Raw genomic sequence first — 15,377 nt, 5'->3', positions numbered from 1 at the left:
TTGTGGTTGTGTATGAATGTATGAATGAACCGTTGGAGGAAGACCCCCCGTCTGCTTATATAATATGCTACCTAAAGCACTGCCTGCCCACAACTCCCATTTCTGTTGTCATGGTTACCGTGTGGCTCAAACAGCAGACAAAGAGGAACAGTGGGATTAATAAGGGTTTTCTCACCTTGTGATTGGCAGAGAGTAGCTGTATGACCTTGAGACAGAGGCAGAGGGCAGGTCCTCTGATTCAGTGTATGACTAGAAGGAAACAGGAACAATAGAACTGACAATACGTACAGTAAATATGTCTCAAAAGGTGAAGAGTTATTAAGCTATTGTGTATATAAATACCCTAGAAAATGATCAAATAAATTCAGTTATTCAGTCTTTCCACCTACAAAAATTATGAATCACAATGATAAGTGGAAATAATGACCACCTGTTCTAATAATGTTATTTTACCCTCTTATTAGTAAATTATGAATAAAATAAAAATAGAATTTAAACCTTAAATGTCCAACAGGCAATGTGAGCTGCTCTGAAATGTCTTTTACCTTCCACACTGACACCTAGTGGCCAACATTGGGTGCTATCCATCACCCAGAGTGGGTGAGAGTTTATGGATTTCAGAATAAAGTGTCTATTTTTAGATTATAATCTGAGTCATGATAAATAAAGCCACTGGAATGATCTTGTTTTTTGAAATCACTAAATGCATTCCTTTTTTATTCCACACACAGGGAATGTGGGATGTGACACCAATAACTTTTAGGAATTACATTATAAATACTTAAAGTATATGAACAGTAAGACTTTTGTTTACCTCTTTTTTGCATACCAAGATACATAGAACAGGTATTATGTAATTTAAATATATTTTTTATATATATACATTCTCTTTAACAAACAAAACTCATATTATATATAAGTCCACACATAATGTGAAGACAAATATGATGACAGAAATATTAGCTAAGTAATTCATACTTATCTTCATCCGTGACCTCATAGCTGGTTCTGTTTATTGTATCTTGGTAATTACAGCCGGACAATCTGTCTGTGTTGCTGACGATGTTCTCTTTCACTCAGTGGAGAAGGTAGCAGTGCTGTGTCGGTTCCTGGACATCGGTGCAGTGACAAAAAACCACTTGCTGAAGTATTCCTTGGCCCACGCTTTCTGCTGCTTCCTGGCCTCTGTGGAGGACGTCAACCCAGCTGTGGCCACCCGGGCCAGACTGCTGCTGGACACCATCAAGAGGCCGGCCCTGCAGGTGAGCTGCTCACAGTCAGAGCAGTGACTCAAAAATGAGTTTGTGCCATGTAGGAATGTTTGGTTAGTCCAATGGTTATCATACTAAATCATATGTGACACATGTACTGTATGTGTGTCTTTCTGCACCAAAATTTTTAATTTAGAAATGTTCATCATCACCTCTACTTTTACAGCCTTTTCTGGGAAGGTTGATGTTTGGGGAATGCAGGTTTTTTTGCATAATGGCAGCTAAATATGTTTACTTAGTACTTGTACTTTGTGCAATGATAATAAAGTTGAATCTAATATATATATACATACACATCCTACATGCTGAAATCGGACTAAATATCTACAGTAGAAGGAAATGTGTTTGTAGGAATTTACATTGGTAATACAGTATTAGTCTTCAGTGCTCTTTATGAAAAGTCAAAGAACCAGAACCAACTTCTTTTGACAACCTTGTATTGCTTTACCAATCTTTACTTTTTCTGAAAACTTATAAATAATGTAGTATACAGTATTTTGGCATGCATCCATTAGTAACTATTTATAGTTTGTCTCCACTTTTATTGCAGACATATTGCAATGAAGCACATTTATTGAATAGTTTACAATTCACACTTTTTATTGTTTTTATCTAATCTAATCTTCTGATTATTTTCTTGATTAATTGATTTCCCAAAGCCAAAGATGACATTTTCAAATTGCCTTTTTAATCTTACCAACAGTCAGAAACCCAAGTATATTTAGCTCACTAAAGTTAAAGCAGCAAATTCTCACATTTGAAAATCTTGAACCATCCATGTTTGGCATATTTGCCAGAAAAAGTTATTTAATGGACAGATTAACTGATTAGTTAAAATAATTCTGTACCTGTTTCGATAAGCAATCGTTTCACTTGACTAATTGTTTCTTGTTGTCCAGGGGTTATGCCTGTGCCTGGATTTCCAGTTCGACACTGTAGTGAGGGATCGGCCTATCATCCTCAGCAAACTCCTGCTGCTGCACTTTCTGAAGAAAGACATTCCTGCGCTTAGCTGGGAGTTCTTCGTCAACAGATTTGAAACATTATCTCTGGAGGCTCAGTTACACCTGGACTGCAACAAAGAGTTCCCTTTCCCTACTAGTATGTAGCCGCTGTGTCCCCATTCAGAGTTTTAACACCTGATCCACCTACCTCTACCTACTTATTTGTAGATAACATATAACATAGTACATAACATATATTCTAACAGAAATATTACAGCCTGATAGTGCTCCAAAGTTCATAATCTTTCTTTTGACAGCCATCACAGCCGTACGAACCAATGTGGCCAACCTCAGTGATGCAGCAATGTGGAAGATACGACGGGCCCGTTTTGCCAGGAATCGGCAGAAGAGTGTGCGTTCCCTCCGCGACAGCGTGAAGGGAGGCCCAGCAGAGTCTAAACGGGCGTTTTCCCTCCCTGAGTCACTGAGCAACCGACTTCGTGAGTATCAGCCAGTCTGTCTGTCTCTTAGTTTGAATCTGAACCTGTGTCACTTTCAGTCAGTCTGTGGTCTAACAGTGTTTGCAAATACCTTCTAAGTCTTTGAGTACCTCACCAGGTGCTTTGTCCAACATGGCATTACAGAGACAATCCATGCATGTATAGTTTGGATTTGTCCTCATGTGGTGATCACTGCCCATTTTCTATTCCCTGTGGGTAAAGCCAAATGTGTTTTTATTTGCAAATACTATTTGACCAAAGTCTGGTCTCATTTTCCTAATGTTTCTCTCCTCACTTGTTTGGTCCCAGCGTGCATTTCACTTGAATGTCTTAACACTTACTTTGTTTAATGAAGGAGGAACTCCCTAGCATGTCATTCATTTTATCTTAGGCTCTGCATCGAAGGCTTCTTGGAGATGCAACTTGTGTTGGCTTCAAACATGATGTGGTTATTTGATATTATTTGTGATTTGTGAAATGCCGTAATTCTTGATAACACTTGGATTTTATACTGTTTTGAGGCCATGTAGTGTGTTTATTATGTGTATGTCTTTATGTGTGCACATGTTTTGGACAACAATGTTGGACAAAGCTCGGACACGTGTCCTGTACTACCTCCCCTGTACATTTTCCTAAATTGTGCTCTTCATATGTGGTTTTTAGCTCTAAGGCTTACGAGGCAAGAGCACTCTGCCCCGACACTGGGAGATATGATAGAGAAAGTCCTGCCAGGTAAATAACAACATAAATCTGAAACATTATTAACAATAGTATTATTTTTCATAATTATTATTATATTGGAGGAAAAGTACAGTATGATTATCTTATTTTTATGTGAAATCATGAAAAAGCAATGTTTGCTCTGTAGTGACAATCATTGTTTTTTCATCCTGCCTCAGGCTATCACAATTTTTTTTTGTTTTTACCTCGAACAGATTCCATGAACATGTTGCACTGATATATGTGTATATTGCATGATGATGTCTCCACCTGTCCTGACTGTCCACACCTCTCCCGCCTACTCCTGCACCCTTCCCTCTCTGTCTGCAGCACGTTTCCTCCCGCACTTTAACCCTGACGCTTCAGCCCCTCTTGTAGGCCAGACCCCGTCTCCCGAGGACGACACCGTCATCAGAGACCTGCTTCCTGAGGACGTTGGCATAGATCACCAGACAGTTCACCAGCTGATCATGGTGCTCATGAAATTTATGGCCAAAGACAAGAGCAGTGCAGAGGCCGACATTGGCAGTGCCAAGGCTTTTAACACAGTGAAGCGTCACCTGTATGTGCTTCTGGGCTATGACCAACAGGAGGGCTGCTTCATGATTGCACCTCAGAAGATGCGCACCTCCACCTGCTTCAACGCCTTCATCGCCGGCATTGCACAAGTGACTGACATATAATATATTATCACCTTTTTTGGTATTCTGTAACAGTAGATATAGATTGTTGTGAGGTATATAACAGTAGAATATGAATGCTAATGAATTGAACTGTTGTTTCTTCCAGGTGATGGACTACAATATTGGTTTAGGAAAGCAGCTGCTCCCCCTGGTGGTTCAGGTGTTGAAGTACTGCACGTGTCCCCAGCTGAGACACTATTTCCAGCAGCCGCCTCGATGCTCTCTGTGGGCTCTGAAGCCCCACATCAGACAGATGTGGCTCAAAGCCTTGCTAGTTATCCTTTATAAGGTACTCTTTATATTACTATGTGTCAGTGTGATTTCATTGCATGGATCATAATTCATTCAGTCACCTAAATAACATGTTTTTGTGATTGCTGAATCTTGCTGTAGATATTTTCTTTATATCTTAGGATATACAGTATGAATTACAAAGCAATTGGCAGCTATACATCATAAGCTTATTATATTTTTCTATGGACCGTAGTACCCTTACAGAGACATGGACGGCAGTAAAGTGGTCCTCCATCTGATCCACATCACCATCAACACACTGAATGCCCAGTATCACAGCTGTCGTCCCCACGCCACAGCAGGACCACTCTACAGTGATAACTCTAACATGAGCCGCTACAGCGAGAAAGAAAAAGGTGAAGCAAAATAAAGGATATTATCTCAAGACCATACTGCTAAAACAGCTAGCAGCAAAATACATAGAGAATACATAGAGTTCCTAGAGTTATCTTAAGACCTTCTCTTAAGAACTGTTTAATATTAAGAAAAAAAAAATGTAATCGTTGATTTTAGGTGGATATCTTTTTTTTTAGATTAACTAATCTGCAGTCATTGATTGACTGCTTTTTTGGAAGAAAAAGCTTTACTATACCATGTAGATCATAATGATAGGATATGATGAAATTGACACTCTTAGTGAATGAATCCGTTGCATCCTCTGAAATGCAGTACTGATGTTAATTCTCCATCTTTAGAAGAGGACAGTGTATTTGATGAGTCAGACGTCCATGACACGCCGACTGGTGCTGCTAACAAGGAGTCACAGACCTTCTTTGCCCGCCTGAAGAGGATTGGTGGCAGCAAGTCTGTGAAGTACCAGCCGGTAGAGCTGAATGCCAAGAAAAGTAAGAAGCAGAGGCTTTCAGAGTAAAGTGTAGTATAACAGCACATCGACTAAATCTTTCTCAGCAGAACATATTTTGGAGATTGCAGGAGGCTTTTCACTGGGATAAAATCAAATTTTTCTTCTTTGTATCAGGTGAAATTGAGCTGTCAGAGTACCGTGAAGCAAGTGCGCTTCAGGACAGCATTCTGCACTGTGTGAGGGAGGAAAGCACCAGGAAGAAGCGGCTGCAGGCCATGCACAAGCAGAAGTCTCTGGACATTTCCAACACTGACTCTATCCTCTTCAATCTGGACGAACATCGGCGTAAATCCTGCATCGATCGGTGTGACATGCAGGTGCCCCCTGTGGTCCTGCCCCCTTCCTCAGCCACATCACACAGTAGGCATCATGGCAAAGGATCATCCGATGGTTCTTCGGTTCGTGTCGAAGGCAGTGATGCAGTGGACAGGCGAGGCTCTCGAGGCGGCCATTCTGACATCTCCAAGCCTGTCATCCCAGAGGTTCGCCTCAGCTGCATGGAGACCTTTGAGGACAATTTGGACCAAAGCTCGCTGGAAGAATCAGCTCAGGGGAAGGAGGACCAAGACCTCATCGACCTCTCCTCTGATTGTACCTCAATTCCAGAAAAACACTCACTGCTCTCCATGTCGGACAGTGACTCCTTGGTGTTTGAACCGTTGCCTCCTCTGAGGATCGTAGAGAGCGATGAGGAGTTTGACCTTAACACCATCATGGCTTCCAAGTTCAACGGGAGTCCGAAGGTCTCGGCTTCCCCTGCAAGTAGCAGCACTTTGCGACTGTCTCCTGTGGTTCAGGTGAGTGTAGAAGACTGTTCTAGGGATAAAAAGACCCCAGACCATGTGGTGAGAAAGGGAGACACAGAGCTACCTTTTCTGGAAAAGAAGCTGAACCGTGTGACTCCCAGCACCTCTCTTGATCTTCCTGACCGACCAGAAAATGTCTGCCATGAAAGCCCCATGACCCTGAAGCAGAAGAGAGACCTACTGAGGAAGACTCCACACGTCCCTTACACCTCTCTAGACGACACGTCTGTGACCTCTGAGGAAGTAAAGATCGTGTTGGGACTAGGTACAAGTCCCTCTGGTAGGACCATCTTCCTGGATATCCCAGAGGACAAAGCAGAGCCTCTTTCCTCACCAGAAATAAGCAAGAGTAACAGCAACGACGAAGAAGAGTATGGGGATGATGAAGAGGACGACGACATGGGCGATGAAGGGGACAGTGACCCCAAACCTGACAACGGGGATGACAACGATGAGACAGAGTTTAAAATCCAGATTGTTCCCAGACAGCGGAAGCAGAGGAAGATAGCTGTCAGCGCCATCCAGAGGGAATACCTGGACATCACATTCAATATGTTCGAGAAGCTGGGTGGTGAGCAGGCCACAGAAACTGGTAAGAAGGAGGTATAGATAAGGATAATTCCTGCATTACCAGTGTGATGGTCAGGTGTTGTGTAATAAGTGTCAAACTGATCTTCTAAAAAAGATGTTTAAGATTTGAGGAGGCTTATCAAATTCCTTTTACATAATAATCATTTTTTGTACCAGTGTGAACAAAAGTGTGTATCTTAACCTTTTAAACTATAACAGGTTTTAGTGCATTTACTACAAATCATCTATAGTTAAGGTCACAGTTGATCATTTACCAAACCATGCTTATGTGTTTTTCTATAGTTCCAGGCATCCAGTGGTTTTCATTTCCATACAATAAGAACTAGTAAATAATAAATAAATTCTATGAAAACCTTTCGTAAATCACTTCACACAGCATATTCCAAGTATAATGGAAACCAGTGGTAGCCTGATATTTTAGGAACAATCTAATCTAATCTAGTGAGATTAGCATATATTTAGACAGCATAAATGTAAAGGATACATGATTTCTAGTAAAGGAGATAAATATTGCCAATACACGGATATGCTCCTTTATGTTTTTAATATAAATGTACTCTACAAGCTGCCTCAAATCTTCATTTAACTCCAGCTGTGTGGTATCATGTCGTGTGTTTCTATATATGTGTTCACTCTTCCTTTCCTTTCATACTAACACTTCAGAGGTTTTTCAGCACACATCAGAAGCTGTGAAACTATATAATTTGACTTAACATAAAAGAAGCAGAAGAGGTGGTGAGGAACAAAACTCTAAACTTCACATAAGAAACCGTTCTTAAATTACCACTAAATAAACTTTAACTATCTCCTAATGGTAGCAAAAGTAGTGCTTATTACTACTGAATGTCTATATCTCATGCAGTTTTTTTCTTGGCATGAAACGGCATATATTCTGATGCCAGTGCCCCGCCCATATTGCCTTGCAGATCACAAAGTTCTGTCTACATTGGAAAAGCCACGAGAATCTGCCTCAGCCCCAACCCTTGAAGCTGCTATGCCTGAAACAAGCCACCGTTCTTCAGTATCAAGTAGGATCCAAATACTTCTTAGTCTCCTTATAAACTTCAATAAATCTGACTGTTGTGGTATCATTATGAGGGCCTTAATTTGCCATTTTTTAAATTATTTGTGTGCTATTTCCTATTTTATCTGTGCAGACAACAAAAAAGCATATGCTATGCTTCCTTTAGCAAACTTCATATTGGAAATGGAAATATGCAATAACATCACATAATATTATTTGACTTATTATTATAAAGCCAGTAAAATTACTGAGAAAATCTAGAAAAAAAACATTATGTTATATACATTTGTTTTCAAATTAGTTTCACTCTAAAATATTTTTATAATGTTGAAGTTCCTCAAAAGGACTGAGCTAAATAAGTGACTTAATTTTGTCCTTAATAAAATTACATCACCATCTATTTTCATGTGTGTCTTACCTATTTCTGTGTAACCACACACACTTGTTTGTATTGTTGCCGATTTGGTCTTAGCAGGTACTTCAACCCAGGTATTATTTTCTGTGTTTGACCTTCAGCTCAGTACCGTCAGGTGAAGCGAGGCTCTCTGGGAGCTCTGACCATGAGCCAGCTAATGAAGAGACAGCTGGAACATCAGTCCAGTGCACCACACAACATCAGCACCTGGGAGACGGGTCAGTCACTTTACACTTTTCTTTATTCCCTAATAAGGAGATATATGGTGTAACACATGTTGAAAATCTAAATAAACAGGAATAAAGTAACTTATTGGTCACTTATTGACATGTAATATAAATTAAACAGTTAAAATACAATACAATAAAGCAAAAAAGAAAAAGTAAGCAAAAATAATATATGCAAATGAGGAAACACTTATTATTCATTAGTTGAAAGTATCCATTATTTTGATTTACTATATAACATTGACTAATATTGGACTAATCCTATAGTATTTACTATCTCTTAAACCAGGACAAACTTGTGAATAGTAAATAACTCTGTCTAGAGGATTCTATAGTTTAGATTTACAAGAGAACTGACTGGGAGATACTGTATTAATGAGTCATCAGGTAATGATTACTTTATACATATCTGTGAATCTACATACTGACTTTCTTTATGATTATGACAAGTTGCTACAGAGTTTTTAATTTCACCATGTAACTCTACCTGTCATAATCATGAAGTAATAAGGAATTACCAAGTAACTACTTAGTATGATGTATCACTTAACTTGAGGGGTACAGAAAATTAGCAATTAGTCGTTGATACTAAAATAAGATACTTTTCAAAAACAAAACTAAGATGTTATTTCTCATTGACCTCATTCAGCATCTAATAATTGACATAATAACTGTTTTTTTGTTTCCTTTGTAGGTCCAACAAAGACCAGTCTGCTCTCTGCACCAAGCACGGTCAGCATGTTTGTCCCCGCGCCTGAGGAGTTTATCGATGAGCAGCCTACCACAATGTCTGACAGGTGGATGAATCAATCGACAGCTATACCTGTATTGAAAAGAGTAATTTTAATGTGTAAAGCGGTCTGGCTTATTTCTATGTGATGTCCCAGGTGTCGGGACTGTGCAGCCGTGCTGGAGGAATATGACGAGGAGACTCTCAGTCTCGCAGTGGTCGTTCTTTCCATGTTCATCCACCTCAGCCCTGATCTGGCTGCTCCGATGCTTCTCGACATCATGCAGTCTGTGGGCAGGTACAGCTGCTCCAGCAATCTACATCCACACAGCACTTCACCGTTAAATGAAGTTTCATAACTCACCTTTAGAGCTCATACATAATTCATCGATGAGTCCTAATCCACTGCTTTAACTTCTTTCAGGTTGGCATCTAGTGGCAATTTTTCTGGACAAGCTGAGAGGTATGGGACATTAAAGCCATCACACCAGTGTGCTCAGATATTCAGTGCCCATAGATGAGTTTAATAATGGATGTGAAGTGTGACCGCCTGTCCAACACAGCCATTCTCCTTCTGATGTTTTGCAGTATGTTGATCCCAGGGAATGTAGCAGGTGTAGCCAAGCAGTTCCTCCGCTGTATGTTTCACCAGCTGGCCCCTAATGGCATCCTGCCCCAACTCTTCCAGAGTAACATCAAAGGTCTGCTCATACCACAGACTACTAAACTCAAAAATCCTTCAAATGGACCTGCACAATTTTTATAGAGACTTACAGTATGTCTGTTTTTTATGTGTGTTTTAGCCTCTTTATAACCTATGGTAGAGGCATATTTCACTGATTTACTTTCCATATTTATTTTAATCTATCTATTATTTAAGACTTACTTAATAGGCTCCCACTGGACATACTGTCACCTTCACTCTTTTTATGTCTATCATTCTTTTTCTTTGCAGATGGAAGTTTTCTGCGAACACTTGCATCTTCCCTGATAGACTTTAATGAACTGAGTTCTGTTGCTGCCCTCAACATGTTGCTCGAGGTGGGTTTTTTCTTTCACATAATTGTGTTGAGTCATGTAACCAGCAGGAGGAGCTCTTGTCAAAGCAAAGTGCTTTTGTGGCTCCAGCTACATGCACAGCATAAGGCCATCTAAAACAACAAACCATCGGGGCATTCAAGAAAACCTGCCTTCCTCTGCACCACTTTACCACTTTATTGTCACTGTTAAGCTAAATAAATGACACAGATAAGAACCCGTTGATGCATGAGCTCATCCAAGTGGTCATCTGTGCTTCATTGTCCTAAATCCCCTGCTCTTATCATGAGCTTTGTGATTGATCAGGACTGAATGATCAGTTAAATGGAAATATCTTCGCTTATAGAATGTCATTATATAACCCTGTTATGGTTTATGCCTCTGTGCCCTCCAGGGCTTGAACAACAAGAAGAGTCTGCCAGCAGGGGGCACAATGCTGCACTGCCTGGAAAACATTGCCACCTTCATGGAGGCTCTCCCCATGGACTCTCCCAGCAACCTGTGGACAACCATCTGCAACCAGTTCCAGACCTTCCTCACAAAACTGCCCTCTGTGCTTCCTCTTAAGGTAGATATCGACTCTTCCGTTCACTTAGTCATGGTCTGATATGGTTTAATGTGATTATGGCTCGAGGAAAAAGCATCTAGCGGTGCCCTTGTCGGGTTCAATAGGACAGAGTCTTAAAAAATTGTAATTGATTTGACTCTGGCGCTTTTGACCTTGGAGGTCAGATTAGTGTACTCAGTTTATCACTGCAGACAAACACCAAGTCCAGGAATATGGTTTATGCACTATGCAATTGTTTTCAACTTTTGCACTTTAAAACCTACTGACATTTTCAAATTTTTTTTTATTTGCAATCTGTGTGCCTCATTAGTGCCCCATGGATTCCAGCTTGAGGATTATCATTTGTTTGCTGAAAATCCCAACGACAAATGCAACTCGGGTAAGCCCAGAGCCAAATTTTTCATGCTGATGTGCCCAAATTCTGGCCTTTAATATCCACCCCTTTTTCTTCTTTTTCCATCCTACAGAGCCTCCTGGAGCCTTTCTCCAAGCTGCTGAGCTTTGTCATCCAGTATGGCATGTTCAGCCTCTCTTACCTCGTAGAACTATGTGGACTGTGTTACAAAGCCTTCAACAAGGTACTCATGAGTGTGACTGTGTAAAAGACATAGAGTTTGATATGTAGGATTGAAACATGTGCTGACATCCAGTATTTATGCAGTCCTGAAAGAGTTAAACCTTTTAAACTAATCTGCACTGTTAAAAATGTTGATCTCCTGTTCGCAGGCCTCTCGCTCATCACTCTTTTGGTGCTACACCTACTTCCCTGACTCTCCAGTCAGCCAGAAATGTGGCCATGTGTCACAGATGATTAAGTAGGCAATCAGCCAGTATTGATTAACATGATTAGTTGGTGTGCTAGGGCTGAGGATGTATGGTGTGTTTCTGAGTGGCTGTCTCAGACAGAGATGGAGCCAGGGCTGTCTGCACTGTTGGACCAGATGGATCCTCAGTCCTCCACCACTGTCAACAGTGCATGCTTTATGTCTCCTGCAGTATTGATTTTCTACACCCTCTTTAATTCCTCACCGTATAATATCCGCTTTTTAAAACCTGGAGTCACTATAAGCAATTGCTTTTGGAACCTGTCCTGTGCAGTTGTTTTATGGAGAGGTGAGGTTTCTGAGAGGCACTTGGAGGATTTTTCAGCCAGTTCCGTCATCTCTGGAGGTCAGGCTTTAACGACACAAAGTCAGGTTTTCTAGACCTACTAAAGTTTGTCTCATCATGCACCATTTGTCACAGCTGCAGTGCACTATACGCTGAATCAACTGGGCCCAATAGCTTAAGAAGAGCCTATGATTTGCTATTTACCAAACGGACATGCTCCATTAACTTTTAATTATGAGAGTGCCGCGTACAGGTATGCACATTCAAAAGGCACACAGTGAGAAATGTCAGGCAGCTCTGCGTTCTGTAAGAGCGGAGGAGCATGTGCCTGCGCCTAACATAAGCAAACATGACTGCATAGAGAAAGAGAGAGGCAAAGTGGAAGCCAGAAGATGACAGTGTGGTTTGTAAACAGGCAGCTGGGCTTTGTGTGGAAGGGATGAACAAAGAGAGCAGCCTGTCCTCAGGGAGGGAGAAGGCAGGCTGACAGCCTCATCTGAGCTGCCTGGGACTCTGGGAGGAGAGATCTGGACTGGCCTAAATCTACTCTTCAGCTTCACTATTCTCTGTCTATTCTCTGTCTCCCTGCCTCCCCTCCCTCCCCTCTCCCTGCCTGTCCTTCCCCCCCTATTCAGACTACAGAGTTTATGCTCTCCTCGCAGCATGAGTAAGGGAGAGTGATAATAGAAAAAGGCAGTCTTGCTGCATCAGTACATTTACTCCACTCTCTATCTCCTTGCATCCAGGAGAGAGATAAGTTCTACATGTCCCGCATTGTGGTGTTAGAGCTTCTGCAGGCTCTCAAGTTCAAGTCTCCTCTGCCTGACACAAACTTGTTACTGCTGGTCCAGGTAAAAATGCTGGCTTTTAAGCACTTCACAACAAACAAACAAATCACAGTGTTTCATGTTGAATACAATTCTAAAGCTCACTGTGGAATTTCTCAGTTTGTTTGTGCAGATATCGGTACGCGGCTAGCAGAATCCACCATCATCCAAAAGCACATGATCGCAACGCTGCCGGGGGTAAGACTTAAGTCGTTGTGCGTTTGTATCTTATTAAAATCGGCCTCATAAAACAGCAGGAAACAAAGATAGACCCCACTGTGATTCCTCCTAAAGGATAAACTGTTTTTGTTCCCGACAGTGCACAACAGCAGCCATGGAATGCATGAGACAATACATAAGTGAGCTCCTGGACTTCATTGCTGATATGCACACGCTAACCAAACTAAAAGTAAGTCTTATTCTTCATGTGAGCGCCACAACTTGCATAGTATCTTGTTTTTTATATCTAGATTTTTTCCCCATATTTTTGCCTTATTTCTTTCCTCACACCAAATCTGTTATTCAGAGCCATATGAAGGCTTGCTGTCAGCCGCTGCATGAGGACACTTTCGGGGGGAACCTGAAAGTGGGCTTGGCACAAGTCGCCGCCATGGAAATCAGTAAAGGCAATCACCGTGATAACAAAGCTGTAGTCCGCTATCTTCCCTGGCTTTATCATCCACCATCCACCATGCAACAAGGGTAAGAATGACAAAACTACAAACTAGTTTAGTAATGATTCAGTGACTTACAGGGTCAGTTTACCCACAAAAACAGAAACATATAATGTATAATCCTGAGGAGTATGAGAGTAAAGTAAAGATTATTTTATAGGCTGTTGTAAAACTAAATTTCAATGTTTTTTTTTCTCTGCAGGCCAAAAGAATTCATCGAGTGTGTGTCCCACATCCGTCAGCTGTCCTGGCTACTTTTGGGCTCCCTGACACACTGTGCCCTGCACCAGGGCTCCACCTCCTGTATGCCCATCCCCTTGGATGCTGGCTCCCACATCGCAGATCATCTCATAGTCATCCTCATTGGTTTTCCAGAACAGTCAAAGGTCTGGCAGAAACAAATCTCTTTAAATGACCCCACCCAGGTTTTGTTAATCTGATCTATAACCACCTCACTGGCCTTCTGTTTTGGTCTTGATCTCTGTCCCCAGACGTCGGTGCTGCACATGTGCTCTCTGTTCCACGCCTTCATGTTTGCCCAGCTGTGGACCATCTACTGCGAGCAGGCAGCCGCAGCTCCATCCCTGCTGAACCAGAACCAGACAGAGTTCTCCTCCAGCGCCATCCTCACTGGCCTGGAGTTCTGGAGTCGAGTTACACCCAGCATCCTGCAGCTCATGGCCCACAATAAAGTGGTGAGTGCTCTGCCTTATCCTTTTCCACTTGGGATCTATTTAAGCTAGCTGAAGTAGGAATAGGGGTGTTGAAATGTGGTGTGCTTGTTCATGTGAAATGTGAAGAGAGGAGTTAATTTTCAACTCTTGGATTAATTCCTTTTTTATTTATGATAACCGAGAAAATCAGTTTTGATTGATACTTTCTTCTCTCAGATGGTAGAGATGGTGTGTCTTCATGTCATTAGTTTGATGGAAGCCCTGCAAGAGTGCAACTCAACCATCTTTGTCAAGGTTTGTGTAACTCAACATAGTTAATACATGATTACCTTAGCATGTAGCATAATACTTATCCATTTCCCATTTTTTCCCATAGCTAATCCCGATGTGGCTACCCATGATTCAGTCAAACCTGAAGGTAAGGCTTTTAAAACACTTTGCTTCATTATTGAAACAGATTAACTATGTAGTAGTTGTATGTAGTATTATGTAGCAGTAACTATGGACTAATTTTCCCTTCTCCCATCTTTGCTTCATCAGCATCTGTCTGCGGGGCTGCAGTTGCGTCTCCAGGCCATCCAGAACCGTGTGAACCACCAGTGTCTGCAGGGCCAGACATCTGGAGCCCCTCCGTTTGCTCTGCGCAAATGGCTGCAGTGCACCCAGTTCAAGATGGCTCAGGTGGAGATCCAGTCGTCTGAGGCTGCCTCACAGTTCTACCCCATGTGACCTGCTCTGTGGTCATCTCAGATCCAGTCTGGCACCTTAGACCTGCATGCATCCTCTATGGCTGAACCCCCCAACCAAAAAAGGACTCTTAAATAAAACTGATGCTGTGTGGGATTCATTTGGACTGAATCATTTTCAGCACCTTTAGTATAATACCTGTACATGTACAGTAAATCTATGCTATTTTAAAGTACTAGCGCTGGAGCTGATAATTAAAGGTTTGTTAGGCTCGTATGGGATAATTGTATCAGGTGCCTAACTGTTGTATTCAACAGATTTGAAGAGTCAGTAGATGACTAAGAATTTCTATAGACCCTTGTTGGTAATAGTGAGAGTCTGAAAGCAAATGCTTGTTGAATCTTCAATATCCTCACCCTGTGACATTCATATTCTATCACTTTTTAAGTTGCTTGGTTGCAAGCTGGATAATAAAAGTACGAGTTTTTCTAAACGTTGAGACACTTTGTCATTTTATATGAAATGCCGACCCCTTCAAAATTCAAATGTGACATTTACTGCCTTTTGATGTCCTGACTGATGTGGAAAATGTCCAGTTTACCATAATGCAGATGGCAGACTGATAAAATCAGCTCTGTTGTTTACTCTTCTGAACGAGAAACCGAACCTCAGGTGTCTCCGGGAAAATGACATGACATGCATTAGTCAGCTCCCGTCTGAGATCCTTGT

At 41.4% G+C, this 15,377-nt stretch overlaps 1 protein-coding gene across 7 annotated transcripts in view; it reads left to right on the top strand.

The window, feature by feature from the left end:
- The window catches only part of LOC127359045 (protein unc-79 homolog), a 33,633-nt gene extending 18,492 nt beyond the window's left edge, over window positions 1–15,141 (top strand). For 3 of the 7 annotated variants that reach the window (XM_051392703.1, XM_051392745.1, XM_051392753.1), the window contains 28 exons: window positions 1,081–1,262; window positions 2,171–2,372; window positions 2,533–2,715; window positions 3,379–3,447; window positions 3,766–4,103; window positions 4,225–4,407; window positions 4,606–4,768; window positions 5,108–5,257; window positions 5,392–6,675; window positions 7,601–7,702; window positions 8,215–8,331; window positions 9,035–9,137; window positions 9,228–9,368; window positions 9,495–9,533; window positions 9,659–9,771; window positions 10,026–10,111; window positions 10,503–10,676; window positions 10,987–11,055; window positions 11,144–11,254; window positions 12,533–12,637; window positions 12,734–12,811; window positions 12,933–13,022; window positions 13,140–13,315; window positions 13,490–13,673; window positions 13,779–13,982; window positions 14,178–14,255; window positions 14,338–14,379; window positions 14,502–15,141. In XM_051392703.1, the coding sequence (XP_051248663.1) occupies window positions 1,081–1,262; window positions 2,171–2,372; window positions 2,533–2,715; window positions 3,379–3,447; window positions 3,766–4,103; window positions 4,225–4,407; window positions 4,606–4,768; window positions 5,108–5,257; window positions 5,392–6,675; window positions 7,601–7,702; window positions 8,215–8,331; window positions 9,035–9,137; window positions 9,228–9,368; window positions 9,495–9,533; window positions 9,659–9,771; window positions 10,026–10,111; window positions 10,503–10,676; window positions 10,987–11,055; window positions 11,144–11,254; window positions 12,533–12,637; window positions 12,734–12,811; window positions 12,933–13,022; window positions 13,140–13,315; window positions 13,490–13,673; window positions 13,779–13,982; window positions 14,178–14,255; window positions 14,338–14,379; window positions 14,502–14,690 (4,955 nt within the window). In that variant the 3' untranslated portion in view covers window positions 14,691–15,141. The remainder of the gene's footprint in view (window positions 1–1,080; window positions 1,263–2,170; window positions 2,373–2,532; window positions 2,716–3,378; window positions 3,448–3,765; window positions 4,104–4,224; window positions 4,408–4,605; window positions 4,769–5,107; window positions 5,258–5,391; window positions 6,676–7,600; window positions 7,703–8,214; window positions 8,332–9,034; window positions 9,138–9,227; window positions 9,369–9,494; window positions 9,534–9,658; window positions 9,772–10,025; window positions 10,112–10,502; window positions 10,677–10,986; window positions 11,056–11,143; window positions 11,255–12,532; window positions 12,638–12,733; window positions 12,812–12,932; window positions 13,023–13,139; window positions 13,316–13,489; window positions 13,674–13,778; window positions 13,983–14,177; window positions 14,256–14,337; window positions 14,380–14,501) is intronic. The other 4 variants (XM_051392712.1, XM_051392729.1, XM_051392737.1 and 1 more) reach the window with 4 other exon arrangements.
- The last annotated feature ends 236 nt before the right edge of the window (window positions 15,142–15,377 follow it).

Source organism: Dicentrarchus labrax, unplaced genomic scaffold (assembly GCF_905237075.1).
Source record: "Dicentrarchus labrax unplaced genomic scaffold, dlabrax2021, whole genome shotgun sequence".
NCBI lineage: Eukaryota > Metazoa > Chordata > Actinopteri > Moronidae > Dicentrarchus > Dicentrarchus labrax.
Note: the sequence above shows the minus strand (reverse complement) of the source record. Positions and strands in the feature narration are given on the sequence as shown.